Here is a 17199-nt window from a genome sequence, read left to right as displayed (position 1 = left end):
GTCAATTCTCTTCTCGGCATTACGACAGAAAGACAGCAACTCACCTCGCCACCATCAGACAAAAGGAAGGTGAGACGTTGAGAGAATATGTCACAAGGTTCGAAGAGGAGCAGCTGAAAGTCGCGCACTGCTCCGATGATTCGGCCATGTGCTACTCTCACCGGCCTGGCCGATGAGACCCTCACCGTGAAGCTTGGAGAGGAGGCTCCAGCTACATTTGCCGAAGTGCTGCAAAAGGCGAAGAAAGTCATTGATGGACAAGAGCTCCTTCGAACTAAGACTGGCCGACCAGAAAAGAAAATCGACCAGGGGAGAGCTAGCAAAGATAAGGGAAAGACTGATGCCAAGTCCAAAGATAAGGGATCATCCTCCTCCAGTAGCCGAACTGAGTATCGTAGGTCGGAGAACGGCCCCAGTCGAAGCCGACCTTATGAACGTTATACTCCGACCACCATCCCCATATCTGAAATACTTAAAAACATCGAGGAAAATGGGATGGAGAAGCTCCTCAAGCGACCTGAGAAGCTCCGAGGATACCCGGAAAAGCGTAATAAGGATAAATATTGTCTTTTTCATCGCGATCACGGCCATAATACATCAAATTGCTGAGAGTTAAAACGCCAAATTGAAGACCTCATTCAGGATGGCTACTTCAAAAAGTTTGTTGGAAAACCGAAGTCCAACTCGGTAGAGAAGAAAGAAGAAAGGAAGCGTTCAAGAACGCCACCTCGTCGAGATGACCGACCTGCAGTCATCAACACTATCTTCGGGGGCCCTAGTGGGGGCCAGTCTGGAAATAAAAGGAAAGAGCTAGCTCGTGAGGCCAGGCGCGAGGTATGCATCATTAGGGAACAGAAACCAACTTGCTCCATTACCTTCGGCGATGCCGATCTGGAGGGGGTACACTTGCCCCACAATGATGCACTCGTGATCGCTCCCCTCATCGATCATGTTCTGGTTAGAAGAGTGTTGGTAGATGGAGGCGCGTCTGCCAACATTTTGTCCCTTCCGACATATCTGGCCTTGGGATGGACCAGATCTTAGCTGAAGAAAAGTCCATCTCCCTTGGTTGGATTCTCTGGAGAATCGGTCTCTCCAGAAGGGTGTATCGACTTGCCGGTTACGATTGGGCAAGATGATACATAGGTAACCCAGATGGCTGAGTTCGTTGTGATCGACGGAAGGTCAGCCTACAATGCCATCTTCTGGAGACCCATCATCCATTCGTTCCGGGCCGTTCCCTCAACACTTCATCAAGTTCTGAAATACTCAACTCCTAATGGAGTGGGCGCGGTCCGAGGAGAGCAGAGAACTTCAAGGGAGTGCTATGCCTCCGCACTCAAAGGGTCATCAGTATGCGCCCTGGAAGGACAAGCTAGCAGGGACGAGTTGCCGAAGCTCGAGGCCGACCTACCAAAATCTGGTAAAAGGGAGTTCTCAGCACCAACCGAGGAACTCGAGCTTGTTCCTTTGCTTGGCCCTGAAAGACAAGTAAGCATAGGAACCAAGCTGGGGGCCACTGATAGGGAGGAGCTAATCAACTTCCTCAGCTCCAGCTCGGACGTTTTCGCATGGTCCCATGAGGACATGTCAGGCATCGACCCTAAGATTATGGTGCATCGCCTCAACATAGACCTATCATTCCGACCTGTAAAGCAAAAAAGGAGACCAGTAAAGCAAAAAAGGAGACCTGTAAATAGGGAGGGGAGTGATGTAATTGTTGAGGAAGTAAACAAAATTTTAAAAGCTGAATATATACGAGAAATTTTGTATCCCGAGTGGCTCTCTAATGTTGTATTAGTTAAAAAAGCTAACGGGAAGTTGAGGATGTGCGTAGATTTTACAAATTTAAATAAGGCATGCCCAAAAGACTGCTTCCCGCTACCAAGGATTGACCAGCTCGTAGATGCAACAGCCGGGCACGAGCTGCTCACCTTCATGGATGCCTACTCCGGATACAACCAAATCAAGATGCATGTCCCAGATCAAGATCATACAGCATTCATAACAGACCAAGGTCTGTATTGCTATAAAGTTATGCCCTTCGACCTAAAAAATGCGGGTGCGACCTACCAAAGAATGGTGAACAAAATGTTCGCCAAGCAGATCGGCCGGAATATGGAAGTGTATGTGGACGACATGCTTGTCAAGAGCAAGCAGTCAAAGTCGCATCTTTCCGATCTGGCCGAAGCGTTTGAAGTTCTCCGGAAGTATCAAATGAAGCTCAATCCAGCCAAGTGTGCCTTCGAAGTTTCCTCGGGGAAGTTCCTTGGTTTTATGGTAAACAACCGGGGGATTGAAGCTAACCCAGAGAAGATAAAGGCCGTGCTCGAGATGGAGGCACCCAAGACTTTGAAGCAGCTTCAGTGCCTCAATGGCAGGATTGTAGCTCTGAACAGATTTGTCTCGAGGTCAACAGATAAGTGTCTTTCTTTCTTCAAAGTCCTAAGAAAGAAGGGACCGTTCGAGTGGACGGCAGAATGCGAGCAAGCATTGGAGCAGTTGAAGAACTATCTTTGCTCGGCACCTCTGCTCGCCAAGCCATTGCCAGAAGACAAGCTCCACTTATACCTAGCGGTGTCTAACAGCACTGTCACCTCGGCCCGAAGACTTAGGCCGTACTTCCAAGCACACACCGTTGTAGTGCTTACCAACTTGCCCCTGAAGAGCATCTTCCATAAGTCAGAAACATCAAGGCGCCTGATGAAGTGGGCAATGGAGTTGAGTGAGTACGACATCCAGTTTGAACCCCGAACTGCTCTCAAGGGGCAAGTAGTGGCTGATTTCATCGTGGAGCTCACCCCACCGCCTCAGTCGGCCGAGGCCGATCTCCCGTGGACAGTCTACATTGACGGATCTTCTAATGAGAAAGGGTGTGGAGCAGAAATCCTCTTGCTCGCACCAGGTGGCGAGCGATTCGAGTATGCCCTGCGGTTCAACTTTCAGACTTCAAACAATGAAGCGGAGTACAAGGCACTGTTGGCAGGCCTACGCGTTGCGAGAGGGCTGGGGGCCGTTCAAGTTAAGATCTTTAGTGACTCCCAGTTGGTCGTAAATCAGATTAGGGAGGAGTACCAAACAAAAGATCCCCGAATGGAAAAATATCTAAGCAAAGTCAGATCGCACCTCGCCCAGTTCGAGACTTACGAGGTAAGTCAAGTTCCAAGGTTAGAAAATTCCAATGCTGATGCCTTAGCCAAATTGGCATCAGCATATGAGACCGACCTTGCCAGGTCGGTCCCAGTCCAGATCTTGGACACTCCTTCAATCTTGGACCCAGACGCGATGGAGATTGACACTCCATCACCTTCATGGATGGATCAAATCTTGGAATTTATCAAAGGAAATCCGCCGAAAGATTCAAAGGAGCAAAAGAAGATGGCGCGGAAAGCAGCTCGGTTCATACTCCGAGACGGAGCGTTGTACCGACGTGGCTTCTCCCTACCTCTGCTTAAGTGTGTAACTCTTGAAGAATGCCTTTACATCCTTAGGGAAATCCATGAAGGTGTGTGTGGAAACCACTCAGGCGCCAGGTCGTTATCGGCCAAGGTGGTCCGACAAGGGTACTATTGGCCCACTGTTGAGCACGACGCAAAGCAGTTTATAAAAACCTGTGACAACTGCCAGCGCTTCGCCAACATCATCTATCAGCCTCCTGAGCTGCTCACCTCCATCTCGGCCCCATGGCCATTCGCGCAATGGGGGTTAGATATAATAGATCATTTTCCCCTGGGCAAAGGGCAAACCAAGTTCGCCGTCGTCGCTGTGGACTACTTCACCAAATGGGCCGAGGCCGAGGCACTATCCCATATCACGGAGTCCAGAGTCACATCCTTCATATGGACCAACATCGTATGTCGTTTTGGTATACCGAACGCCATTGTGACGGACAACGGAAGGCAATTCGACAATGCGAAGTTCAAGGACTTTTGCAAAAAATTGGGCATAAGCCATCTCAGTTCGTCCCCTACGCATCCAAAAGCAAATGAGCAGGTTGAAGCGATAAACAAGATTATAAAACGAGGACTCAAGCTGAGACTGGACTCCAGAAAGGGATGATGGGTCGAGGAGCTACCCGAAGTATTGTGGTCATATCGGACCACCCCAAGAGAGTCAACTGGCGAAACTCCATTCTCACTCGCCTTTGGCTCTGAAGCTATTGTTCTAGTAGAGATCGGCATGCCAACAGACAGGGTAGATCAGTACGAGCCTACAAGGAACGAGGAAGAGCTACTCCTTAACCTTGACTTATTAGAAGGGAAAAGGGAAATGGCTCAACTGCACTTAGCAGAGTATCAGAACAGAATGACCAGACATTACAACGCTCGAGTTCGACCTCGAAGCTTCCAAGTTGGACATTTGGTCTTAAGAAAGATTCAGAGTCATGTGGGCACCCTTGACCCAAGTTGGGAGGGACCGTTCGAGGTTAAACTCACACTCAATCCTTGAAACTTACGAGTTAGAGGTGCGAGATGAAAATTATTCATATATGAATTCTGCCTTATAAAAGCAAGTTTAAAAAGCTTAAGGAAAATGTAGTAAAAGAAAGAGACAGAGCTAGATGCACAGAAGTAAGGAGAAGAAGAGTTCATTGATTGAAGGATAAAGCCAAGGCTTGTATACCTTGCAGCTTTGCCCTGAGACTTACAAAAAAAAAAAAACAACAAAATCTACAAGGAATCTCAGCTGCTCCCGAGGTGAGAAGATAGCTCGCCTTGGGAATCTATAAGGTTGACCTCCTGAGATCCCCCCTGCTGTGAAGAAGCTTCTTCTTGGGTACCTCCGACCTCGTTGGGCTCCTGGCTAGGGGCATCGTCTTCTTCCAGGTCGAAGTAGTCAGGGTCTAGATCTCTGACGTACTTTTCTACCAAGGATGCAGGACCTGGAGTCCCGTTAGGCCCAGAAGCCCATTTCTCAGCATACCTCTTCTTCAGATCTCCGAGGTCGACCTGGAGGTGGGGCATGTCAGCAGCAATGCCTTTCATCAGAAATTTGAAGCTTGCATCGCTGAAATCCTTGGCAAACCCATCAAAGTCTGGGTGTTGCCTGAAAGTCGCTTCTAGAAGAGCTCCGTTGGCAAAGCGTTCCTTCTCCACCTTGAGCTTGGCAGCGAGACGCCCATTTGCAGCGTCCTTCGCCTCAAGGGCCTAGAGCATGTCATCCTTTTCCTTTAGAAGTTGGAACTTTTCCTTCTCCAGCCCTTTAGTGATGGCGTGGGCAGCTCGGAGGTGGGCCTTATGCCTTTCATCCTCCCTCTTTAGCAGCTCGGCCTTGGCTTCCACCTCGGCCCTCAAAATATCCACCTCGCTCCGGGCCTTCAGCAGCTCGCCCTTCAGCGTGGTGGCAGCCTCTAAGGCAGAAAAGAAGTTCTTCTTCTCCTTCGCTGCCAAGGCCTCCCTTCCATTCAGCTCGGCCTTGATCATGACCGCCGAATGAATGGAGGCAATAAACGCCTGTGAAAACCAAGCCCACGATGGTTAGACCGAGCTACAAGTTAAAAAAAAGTAAATAAATAACAAAATCAAAAACAGAAGCAGGTATCACCTCGGCAGCATGGTCGATTGTCCGTTACAGCACGGACCCTAGATCGCTCACAAACTTGGATGCTCTCCTGAGACAGCGATCCAAGCATGTAGACGAGATGCGAGACACTTGGTCCTTCACCCCGGAGCTTGACGGTTCCATTCGGAACCGCACGTCGGACGTCCCCCCCATCTGAGCTTCAAGGTCGTCCACCAGGTCAGCATGACTCGTGGGTAGTTGGCCACGAGGTCCAACCTCCGAGGAGGATATGACTTTCTTCTTCTTCTTTCTTTTCTTCAGAGGAGAGTCCTCCCTCACCTCGCAAAGAGGCGACACGTCTAGCGCCTCAGTTTCGCTCCTCGAGCGCTTCTCCCTGGAGCGCTCCCCAGTAGAATCCAACTCGATCACCGGAGTTGGAACTTCAGAGGATGGCCTAGCCTGGTCCTGAGCCGCAGGTTGATCCACAGCAGGAGTCACTGGATTAGAGCTTTGAACAGTCTTAAGGGCGTGAGCACGGCCCTTAGACTTGCGCTTCACGCTGCTCGTGAACCCACACACCATGGCTGCAAGGCAAGTAAAACAAAAAAGTCAGAAATGAAAGTTAAAATAAAAAATAGAAGTAAGGCAGAGCTCGACTTACCGAGTTTGGAGTTTGGCCTCGAAGCTTCGATTGGACGAACTAAAGGATTGTAGTCCAACAACCCCGACTCTAGGAGTAGCTTGTCAGTCACCAAGGTTCCAATCTTCCGACCCCTTGGGAAATGGTCTTTGTAAAACTTGAGGGTGTCAAAAGAGGCTTGAGTGAGCTCGGGAATCGGTTTGATCGACACTGAACAAGACAGAAAAGATTCAAGTTAAACATGAAAAAAGAAGAACGGAAAAATTTAAAGATGTTAGCATAACGGCCTCATACCTAGGTTTCCAAACCTAACAGGCACGTCATATAAGGGACGACCTGATTCGTCCTTTGCCAGCCATTCACCTGAGGCAAAAAACCACTTCCCTACCCATCATTTGATGGAGGTCGGCCCCTTGACTATACCACCTGCGCCTTTCCTTGCGCACATATAGTACCGACCAGGCTTCTTAGCTATCCTTTTGGCTTCGAAGCATCCGAGAAGCTGCTCAACGTTCAGCAGCTCGGCCTCGTCCATGTCCCGAGCTCGCAACCAGAAAAGGATGGCCAACGCAAAAATGACGCCCCATCCGTTGGGGGCCACTTGAGCAGGAGCCAATCCAGTTCGGTTTAAGAACTCTTGGGCAAAAGGATGAAGAAGAAGTCTGAGGCCGTACTCAAACATTTTTAAGTAAAGAGTGACCCATCCCGCTGGAGGATTGTCAGCTCTTTCCCCTTCCTCCGAAATCCTAAGAAGGATGTTGTTTGGAATTTTGACTACCCTACGGAGGGGTCCGAGATAGTGCTCGGGAATTTTAGAAGGGTATTCCAAACCCTGGCTCGAGGTGGAAGTGTCACTATCCTCCCCATCGTCCGAAAATCTGAAGTTCTCTATCTCCTCCAGCTCGAACTCTAACATTAGAGCTAAGTTCTCCCCAGAATCACTTGGTTTGGGGGGCAAACTACTTATAGTCCGACCTGCGCTACCTAGGCTATCACTACTAGAAGGGGAAGACAAGAAAACTACCATATTTGAAAAAGAAAAGTAAAACAAGAATGACTGACCTACAGAAGGTTCGAGCTGGTTTCAGATCGAACTCCAAGAATTCAGGGAACGTAAGGTTTGACCTGAAATCTTGGAACTATTTATAGCTAATCGGAAAAACCTCTGCACCGTACACGTGTAATCAACGAGCGGCTAGGATCATCTTGAGATTCGTAACGACAGAATACTTGAGTGCTCCGACAACCTGGCAGATCGAAACATCTTCCGCAACGATCATATTCCTTCTACGAATTAAAAGTCGCCACGTGTCCAAAATGGAGTTGGATGGACTTCTCTGCCAGGTCGAGATCGAACCTGACAAAGAGGGGGCCAATGTTTGGGGGTAAAAATACCTAGGACACGTGGAGGACACTTATTGGTGTTTGAGGAATTGAATAAAAGGAATTGCCCAGGTCCACCTCGGCCCTACCGAGGAGACCAGGTTCGCCCATTACAAAAGGCTAAGTATAGATGTCAAGGTTCGACCTAGCTGGGGCTCGATCTACTCGGAACCCGACAGGTCCGATTTGAGAAAAAACATGTAACCGCCGGTCGTGTGTACTGTCGGATCGACCACCTATAAATAGAGGGCCTCATTTCACGCTCAGGTATCGAATTTCACCTCGAACTAAATACGGAGTCTGATCTATACTGACTTGAGCGTCGGAGAGTTTACCCTCTTGTGTAGGTTCACTCTTGGGTTCAGGTCGAGCCAAGGACCGAGTTCGAGCTAGGTTCATAGAACAGCGTTGTGCAACTCTTTGTATAAACAAAAAATATTTATTTAGAGTGCTTTTCAATGAAATATTTAATTACCAGAAGTGTTTACAAAACAAATACTTGCGCTTGAAAACATAAAAGGGGAAGGATAGCTAATATTTTGGTTCCCATCTTTTCTTAAATCAAACTTCTAAGATGATTCTCCTTTAGTTATATTTGAAATTTTCAAAAAAATTCATTTTTTTCCGTCAACTTTCTAAGTTTATTTTATTTCGATTCTTAAAAACTTTTAAACTAGTCTATTAGTCTATAAATTTTTAAAAATAATTATTTTTGTCTTTTATCTTTATTTTACAATTAATAAATATGCATAATATAACTTCCAGTATCTAGTATCTATATTAGTATGCTAAGCCATGTATTAAAGTCTTTAAACAATTTTGAAAAACCAGACCAAACCATTGGATTGGTTCGAATTTTTTATTTTATTGATTTTTTATACACTCTCTGTTTTTTAATACAACATGTGGGGGTGGGGAATAACTCACAACCTCTCGGTTGAAGATATATGTCAATTACCACTGAGCTGGCTTCACTTTTGTACACCCCTCTTGCCATTTTAGTTACGAATTGAATTTTGAACATTAATGACATAGATGTCTTATATACTAAGTTATTATTCTATTAGTAAACCATATTGCATCTACAAAAGAATAGAAATTTGGATATCGAGTGCAATAACTCAAAATTTATTTTTTTTGGCATCATACAATATGAATCTTGATAACAAAAAGGTACCAAAATTATGAGTGCACACTCAAATGGAAAAATCCTCTTGGAAACACCCTTTTAATTTGAGGTACTAAATTTGAATGAGCAGTTTGTCTCTCAACATTTCTTCTCTCCATCTCTTGTTCACCTTAGCTATGAACTCTTCTATCCTCTTCTCCAATTCCTCATTTTCCTCCTCCTCTTCCTCTCCCTCCTCCTCCTCGAATTGCTCGGTTTCACTTTCATCATCAACTTCCTCATCTTCGTCTGAATTGCCATCGCCATCGCCATCGCCATCGCCATGGCCACGAATTTGTTCGGTGTCTCGTGGGATATGATAGGGAGATTGAAGCAGAGAAGGATGAAGTTGGCTCTCAAGGTTTTGTTGATGAGGTGATGGTGGCTTGTGGTTTCTCACAGTTATGAGAAGAACTATGGAGTTGAAGATTGTGAACATAAAATGAGGACTGCCCAATAAAAGATGAGAACTTACAAAAAATTGAGATGATTTTGATGATGTCACCCACACAAGAAGCAGCAATATAAGTATCAATGCCACCATAATTTTGAACCCCATTTTTTTTCCTTTTGAGTCCCTAAAAACTCTTGCTCCCATCCATATTTATATTTCCCTAAATACATTGTTTAATCTTTTAAAACTTTTTAATTCCATTCTTTTATGTGTTTTTCCAATCAATTCTTTGACATCACTTGATGACAAAAGGAAAATGGCATGTGAATTTAGAAAGAGCTTTTTTTTTTTCTTAATCTTTTGGGCTGAATATGTCAAATGGCTTCCTCTAGATCCTCTGGATAATCCTAATTTAATTCTTAAATTTTTAATTAATTAACATATTTTTGTACCGCTGTTCTGGATGGTACTTCATATAAGAGATCTAATTTCTTTTCATCAACAAAATTCAACCTACCCATCAACAAAATTATTTTTTTTTTCGAATGGTATATCTAGAATGTATACCCAAATATTCAAATATGTTAATAAAACAACAATAGAATTTGAAAAGAAAAATAAGGACAAAATTGATCAAAATTAGCTAAAAGATTAAGGATATACACTTTGGTACCTTTAGCTTTTCTAACGAGTTTGTCATCTGTCAGTATAATAGCGTTTTTTCACCGTAGTATAATAGCATTGTTAATGGTCTATTTTTAAAATATCAACGAGTTATTTCAAATTTATATAAGTTACTAATATTTATATCATAATATCATAATATGAAGTATGCCTGAGAGATAGTTTGGGTGGCTTGGGACCTCGGGAAATATCTTTGAGGTTTTGAGTTCAAGTCATATGGACTCCACCAAGCAATGACCTTTTGTGTATGTACGGGTCACCGGCTCTTGGATTTTCAAAAAGAAATATCATAATATGAAGTAGGTAGTTTTTTTCTTTTATTTAAATTGAAATTTCTAAAAATGAGGCAACCCCATGATTATTTATTTAGTTGCTTAAATTGGATTGGATTGTTTTTTTTTTCTTTTATGTAAGTGGATAGAATGTTATATGGCTACATTTTTGTGAAGTAATGAAAGCTTCCAAGCATAATATGGGCAGAAAATGGGATTTCTTATTGCAGTAAAATATAAGCAAAATCAGATCCATTATTCTAGCATTAACATATGGCCTATACTATACCCTTAATTTTGCTCCTTTTTTGAGGAAGCTGACAAAATTTTTTATATTCTTGGCCTTGAGACTTTTCCTAAAGAAACAAAACTTACCCAAATAGGGGAATCCAATTCCTTTAAACCCCATGTGCCTTGGATTTTAAGAAACCCCCTTTTCAAATCATGAGTTAAACATCATTATCCCATTTCGGTATTGGGATCCGAACATCGTCTCATGTCGATTGAAAATGAGGAATGTCTTAGATTTATAGTTTATGAGGACAGTATCTCTATTAGTACGAAGATTCGAAAACAAAACTATGTGGACTTAGACTTAAAAGGGGAGATCAGTGTCGTGCTAGTTTAGAGAAGGAGTGTTACAGAATGTTTCGATATATAATTTTTGAATAGAAGATAGTTTGTTTTGAATCCTTTTAAGGATTTCTTCTAAGGGTGTAAGTGGGTTGGAACGAGAGCGATGGACGTTGGCTTCCACAACTGTTGCTTTTTATATATTTTTGTGTCTTGAGAGCTGATCGATCGTTACACTAAAGATTTCCATTGAACTATTGGAGTTATCGAGAGAGTACCGAAAGATGTAGGTAACCTACTTTCGAACTAGTTCAGTCGAATAATTTAATGAGTGGAATGCTGAAACTTTAATAAGAAAAGAATTTAAAACAGAGAAATATCCCAGAAAACTAAATCCATCAATGCAAAGAAGATTGGATTCACTATAATTCTACATTACACAACAGCAGCTGCAGCCTAAAGAATCTATCAGTTACTATCTGAAACTGAAGGAAAAATATCAAAACCTGATGAACAAGAACAGAAACAGATGCTGGGTGGTAAAAAATAGTCAGCCCGATCGATGTAAAAACAAACAATGATGCCTGCCCAAATCGAAGCTCGATGGTGATGTGGTCAGTGACGGTCGAACAATTAGATACCGGTTTTCGTTAACCACTGGTTAGAGATACATTGATATCAGTTGGCTGCCTTCTCAAATCTGGAACCAAAGGGGACCAAGTCTCGGCACGAAACGAAGACGTTGTTGTCGGTGTTGTTGTCGTTGTTGTCGTCGTGTATGATTTGGGTTCAGCACTGGAGATTGGGAGAGCAGAAACCGGTAATATGACGTCCTGTTTCGGTTTCTTTGGCTTTTGCTCATGTTGGTTCCCAGACAAGAAGCTTCCTACTACCACCTGCATTTGTCGAGTTTAAATTACAAGTTTGGTAACAACACGTTTGGATTGTATCTATTTAGTCTTTATACATTAAAACATTTTTAATCGGTCTACAACTTTCAAAATTCTGTCTAATATCTGATTCCTATACTTTAAAAAGTTTATAACATGTGTGAACTTTAAATTTTGTGTCTAATAGGTTCCTACCGTTAACTTTATGAATTTAACATTTATATGTCATGTTGACTCAGTTACATAACTAAAGATTATATGACAAATTGATATCGAACAGGTTAAACGTTAACCATAATTTCTAGTATATGAACTAGATAGACATTCTTATGAACACTAGATAGAAATTTATTTCACTAAATATGAAACAAGGATGTAGAGAAAGAGATCACATACTTGAATAGGAGTTGCAGCTACTAACAAACCAGCAACTCCACCACCAACGATGCGCCCGTCGGGACTCGCTAAAGAAACACTCATCCCACCGGATCTACTCTTGGTTCCCGCACGATCGTTCGGCATGAACGATCCCGACAATGACAATATCTCGAAACGACCCTGCAAGGGAGAAACAGAGGTCGTTTGGATTCTCATCAGCTTAGCAGCAACAGACAAACCATAATGTCATTGAACAAACACTCTTGGTAAATGGAATACTGCATCAATGGAAAAAGATATACGACCTCATATGTTAATGTTCCTCCAGAGGAATCGGGTTGACGAAGCGTGACGCTCGAAATTATGCCGTTCGCGGAGAGAATGCAGATGGCTCGTGGCCCTTGTTGAGAAAAGGAGAGAACTTTCATTGTAACGTCCTGAAAACAATACAACAAACGTCTTGTTGTTGCATCCAGATATAGAAATATCGACTAATCTAATTAACATTAAGCTTAAAAAGGAAGTAATCAAGTTTCTGATAGTAAATTCATAAAACTTCACACTCAATTACCTCACCGGTATTGACAGTGATGATATGGGGAGTGAAATTTGCACCAACAGAACAAGCTACCCATTCACCTATACAAAGAAGTAAAAATAATTAAACAACTTTTTTTAGTTCTAGTTTCAACCTTTAATTTAGTCATTAAATGTCAAAATAAAAAGTAAAAATTTGAAATTTCTACGACTATAGGACTATAAAGTGAAACTAAATAGACTAAGGTGTATTTGGGAGTGACCTTGGTAGGAGTAAAATCACTTTTTTCATTATCAAAATCACTTTCCTTTAGAATATTGATATTTGGCAGATAAATAAAATTGATTTTGAAAAAATAAAATCAATTTAAATTTATTTTAAAAGAGTAGTTGAGTGGTGATTTTGATCAGATTCATGGCGTCTCAAAATTAAACATTATTTACAATGCTAAAATTGTCCTAAAAATATATTCCAATATATTTATGTTATATATTTAGCACCAATGGGCATTATATTTACCACAATAAATGACCATTTTTCAAAAATTTAATTATAAAATAGATATTTATAAAATAATAAATCAATAGTAATATGCCCAAAAAAATCAATGCAGTATTAATTATAAAATAATTAATATTTTTAGTTATATATGAAAAAAATTATCATAGTAAATAGTTAAATAATTATTTAGATCAAATTAAAATTATATACAAACTCTAGAGACTAAATTTATCCTTATAATTCAAACTTTTAAAACTATAATGATAAAATTGAAATTATACTCAAAACTATGAGAATTTTGTACCTAAATTCTCCATTTCGAACTTGGTTTTGCTCAGCAATCCCGCCGGCCGGATTCTCCCTCGTCTCTCCGCCGCGAAATCAATCACCGCCGCCGCCTGTGCCGGCGCCGACGCCGATATCGGCTTCGGCGACAGCGCCGCCACATTCAACTTCCCATCCGGCCCATACTTCCTCGGCCTCCCCCTCTTCTTCTTCCCCACCGCCGCCGCACCCACCTGACCGCCCACTTCCGGCGCCGGAGCCGCCGTCCCCACCATCGGAGTATCTGATCGGGCCGCCGCAGCCCCACTTCCGGCATCGCCTTCTCCTCCCTCCATAAATCTTGTGGTTTCCGTTTCTGTAAATCAAAAACAGAAACCCATTTCTTTTCCAATCTCAATTCCTCAGAAAAAATAAATAATAAATTAGGAAAAAAAAACATAGGAGAAGAAATTAAAGGTTCCATTAATGGGGAATTTGATTTGACCTGCAAATATAAACAGTGACTGTTCCACTCAGCTCTGCTCTGCTTTGAAAGTAGATCACAGAGTTTTAAGAGCAAAAAACAGAGATCTTTTTTTTTTTTGTTTTCTAAAATATTATATTGGTTTTTTTATATTATTATTATATGAATTTGGGAAATCTTTAGCTAATTATGGCTGTCCAAATTCAGATTTAAAACCAAAGAAAATTAAATCTTATTTTAATACATAAACACTTTTTTATATTTTGTCTTAATATATCAACTTTGCTTAAAAAATTGTTTAGATTTTATCCCGGTCTGTTAACTTGCCAGACTAATTTATTAGGGTCTCTTTTAAAATATTTATTTCAATCTCTTAATTAACAAAATAATTATTTTGGTCATTAAATTTTCAAAATATTTATTTTAATTTTTAAAATTTAGGAAAAAAATTGAGATTTTAAATGTAGCTAGGTGTTAAATAATTATATAAAAAAATTGGTGAAAACTAAAATAATTTTCTTAATATAAAATATATTTCAATCTCTTAATTAAGAAAATAATTATTTTGGTCATTAAATTTTCAAAATATTTATTTTAATTTTTAAAATTTAGGAAAAAATTGAGATTTTAAATGTAGCTAGTTGTTAAATAATTATATAAAAAAATTGGTGAAAACTAAAATAATTTTCTTAATATAAAATATAGGGATCAAAATGGAAAATTTAAAAATTTTGAGACCAAGACGAAATGAGTATGGAAGCTTATGGTCAAAGATAAGATTTAAATTTAATTTAAAAAATTAAGTAATGAGAGAGAGAATTGAAATTATGGTAATATTTTAAGTGTTTCTTGTTAGTGATATAATAATTTATTTGTATTAAAAAAATATAATAATTTGGGTTTTGGTTGGAATCAGCTGGAGACATAATTTTAAAATACAAATGAAATTTTAAAGTGGGTAGACGGTTCCTTTTTTTCTAATAGAAAACAATTAAAATTAAAAAAAATTTATAATTATTTTGAAAGTATGTGATGGTAATTATTATGACCAATATTATATAATATATTTTAGGTGCAAGAAAAGAAAATTATGGGTTTGCTAAGCCTTGAAGGAATAGTCCACATAAAAATGGGAAAGGAAAATCTTACCTTAATTACATTAATAAATAATAATAATAATAATTTTTATTTTAAATTTTTATAGAGAAAAAGAGATGGAGAGAATAAAATTTCAGACCAGTTTTTCTCATAAATTTTGTATTGAAATGTATGGATTTTTTTTCTTTATAAAACTTATGAAAAATATACTGTGGTTTTTTATTTTTTATTTTCTGACCTGTATTTGGTAATTATTTCTAATTTCTTCTTCGTTTTATCTTATTTGAAAAAGAAATCAAAACATGTTTGGTAGTATTCTTTGTTTTTTATTTTCAAAAACTTTAATTCTAAAAATTAAAATTTTTTTGCTGTTTATTTTTTAAAAAGGATGAAAAATGAAAAATGAAAACAATAAACTTAATTTTGTTGTTTTCCTAATTTCAACACAATTTCAAAAGTATTTTTAAAAATTGAGAAACGAGTAACAGAAACAGTTTTCAAATGCTTATATTTCTAAACAGTTGAAAATACTTATATTCCTAAAAAGTTGAAAACGAAAAATAAAAAATGTGAACTTCAGCAAACAAAGTTTTTTTTTTTTAATTTGTCAGTAATAAATTTACCTCTTTGTTTATAAATAGTTAGGTTAATTTTATTTTTCGGACTGTTGGCCAACTCATTACAATATTTTGGGTAAATTAGCATTTAATTAAAAAAAAGAGGAAATTGCATGTTTGGTGGGTTCTGTAATATATATATAATTATTTTTCATCGTCTTCTACGCTAAGAATTTTTTTTAAGAAGAAAAAAGAACACAAAAATACCATAAAGTTTTTTTTTTTGAGATAAATATCATAAAATTGAATGATAAATCTCTGAGAAAAAAATAAATATTTTTTTAGGTCAATTAAGATTCAAAATTCTTACAAGGGTGTGATGCTTGTCACCTGTTTTATATATATATATATATATATATTTTTTTAAATTGTAATGAATATTTTTACTTGATTTAATTAATATGACATTTGATGATTTAAAATTATACGTCTAATTTTAGTTGCTAAACTAATTCATCCATTCAATTGGATTCGCTATACACAAATATGATTTACTAATCAATCAAATATCAATCGAGTTTCAATTTCACTTTTCTTTTTAGCTTTGTTGCGGTGAATTTTCACTATTATAGATAAAATTATTGTACTAGGAGGTTGAATATGCAACTTGGGTCATGCCGCTTGAGTGAAGCTAATCGGGTCGAACCACCAAACTAAATTAGTCAAGACTCGACTTGATCATATTGAGCTGATCGGACCCGATCGAGCGGGTCCACCCGAACCAAACTCAAGGAGAAATCTAGGGCGCATCTACATTTTACGAATCTATTTTTTACTACTTTCAACTGAACTCTTTTCTTTTATTTGGCATTGGAATGAGTTGAGGTGTTTTATGTGCAGGTATTTGTCTTTTAAGTAATATCTTTCACATTTTAAAAGGAGGGAAAAGAAATCCTTTTATGGTTAAAAAAAGAGATTTAAATGGTTTAGAAGTATTTGGAATGTGATGTTAGGTAATAAAACATATCAACCATATATACATATATCTTTTGAATATTGAAATATATTTAATCATTATTTTTGTGACCCACTAGTTTTCTTCCACCATCACCTTGAAATACAAAATTTAATAACCTTATATAAATAAATAAATAAAAAAAAACTAATTAATTAATTTTAATACAACCATTGACCAAGTAATTGCATAAAATACTCAGAAAGCATCTTCAATGAAAAATTAAATTCAATATTTTAATCCAAAACAAAGCATTAAATAAACCAAAGTGTAGATAAGAACCAAACAATTCTTTAATTATTTTTTTTTTCTAAAATTTAATTGCATAAGCATATGGGTGAGAACTTCAATGCACATTTGCACCAATTTCTTTCCCTTTTTATTTGTTTTTTCCCCAATTAATAATAGCCTGTATTATAATATGGATTAAAGTTTCCCTTTTTTAACCTTTTTTTTTTTGGTTATTTAATATATAAGACTAAAAGTTTTATAATATAGTGTGCATTAATCTATATAATATTATGCTAATTCTTACCATAGTATTCTTTCTAAAATAATATATCAGGAATTCATGTCTATCTAGGCTAACTTTTTGTCATGACCCATTCTCAAAAAATTGGGTATTTTGGTAACTTTACATAGTGTAGAAGATTTTCATGAACTTTGCCTCTTGGGTATATTGCATTTATTAAGTTGTTTTGGAAAATAAATTTATAGTTGGCTTGGGATATAATTGTTGAAAATAATGTTATTAAATGAATCTTAGCTCAAGCGATCGGTCAAGAAAGCACTCGACCGAGCGACATATTATGAATAACCAAATTTCTTCTCTACAAACCTCACTCTCTTCCTTTTTCT

At 38.9% G+C, this 17199-nt stretch overlaps 2 protein-coding genes across 2 annotated transcripts; one reads left to right on the top strand and one right to left on the bottom strand.

Moving 5' to 3' along the window:
- Positions 1–1155: 1155 nt before the first annotated feature.
- LOC148208754 (uncharacterized) lies at positions 1156–4059 on the top strand. The gene is made up of 3 exons (XM_088119176.1): positions 1156–1614; positions 2743–3021; positions 3136–4059. Exons 1-3 carry the CDS (start codon positions 1156–1158, stop codon positions 4057–4059), a joined length of 1662 nt encoding a protein of 553 aa, XP_087975302.1.
- Positions 4060–10993: 6934 nt separating this feature from the next.
- LOC111020401 (AT-hook motif nuclear-localized protein 1) lies at positions 10994–13781 on the bottom strand. Its single transcript, XM_022297066.2, has 6 exons — positions 13693–13781; positions 13228–13563; positions 12456–12523; positions 12190–12321; positions 11903–12064; positions 10994–11512 (listed from the first exon to the last, which is right to left on the bottom strand). The coding sequence occupies exons 2-6, from the start codon at positions 13541–13543 to the stop codon at positions 11267–11269; spliced, it is 924 nt and encodes a 307-aa protein (XP_022152758.2). The 5' UTR covers positions 13544–13563; positions 13693–13781; the 3' UTR covers positions 10994–11266.
- Between the last annotated feature and the right edge of the window lie 3418 nt (positions 13782–17199).

Source organism: Momordica charantia (genome assembly GCF_013281855.1).
Source record: "Momordica charantia cultivar OHB3-1 chromosome 10 unlocalized genomic scaffold, Mcharantia_2.0 BLBB01000010.1, whole genome shotgun sequence".
In the NCBI taxonomy this organism is placed as follows: Eukaryota; Viridiplantae; Streptophyta; class Magnoliopsida; order Cucurbitales; family Cucurbitaceae; genus Momordica; species Momordica charantia.
This window is presented reverse-complemented; position numbering and strand designations above follow the sequence as displayed.

What these genes read in the sequence shown, in the direction of transcription:
- LOC148208754 (XM_088119176.1), top strand. Translation starts at nt 1,156, where the DNA reads ATGGCTGAGTTCGTTGTGATCGACGGAAGGTCAGCCTACAATGCCATC. An exon ending in GCATCGACCCTAAGATTATG is followed by an intron (nt 1,615 to 2,742) that starts GTGCATCGCCTC and finishes TACGACATCCAG; the next exon opens with TTTGAACCCCGAACTGCTCT. An exon ending in GAGGGCTGGGGGCCGTTCAA is followed by an intron (nt 3,022 to 3,135) that starts GTTAAGATCTTT and finishes CACCTCGCCCAG; the next exon opens with TTCGAGACTTACGAGGTAAG.
- LOC111020401 (XM_022297066.2), bottom strand. Translation starts at nt 13,543, where the DNA reads ATGGAGGGAGGAGAAGGCGATGCCGGAAGTGGGGCTGCGGCGGCCCGA. An exon ending in GTTCGAAATGGAGAATTTAG is followed by an intron (nt 12,524 to 13,227) that starts GTACAAAATTCT and finishes TTCTTTGTATAG; the next exon opens with GTGAATGGGTAGCTTGTTCT. An exon ending in GAGGAACATTAACATATGAG is followed by an intron (nt 12,065 to 12,189) that starts GTCGTATATCTT and finishes TCTCCCTTGCAG; the next exon opens with GGTCGTTTCGAGATATTGTC.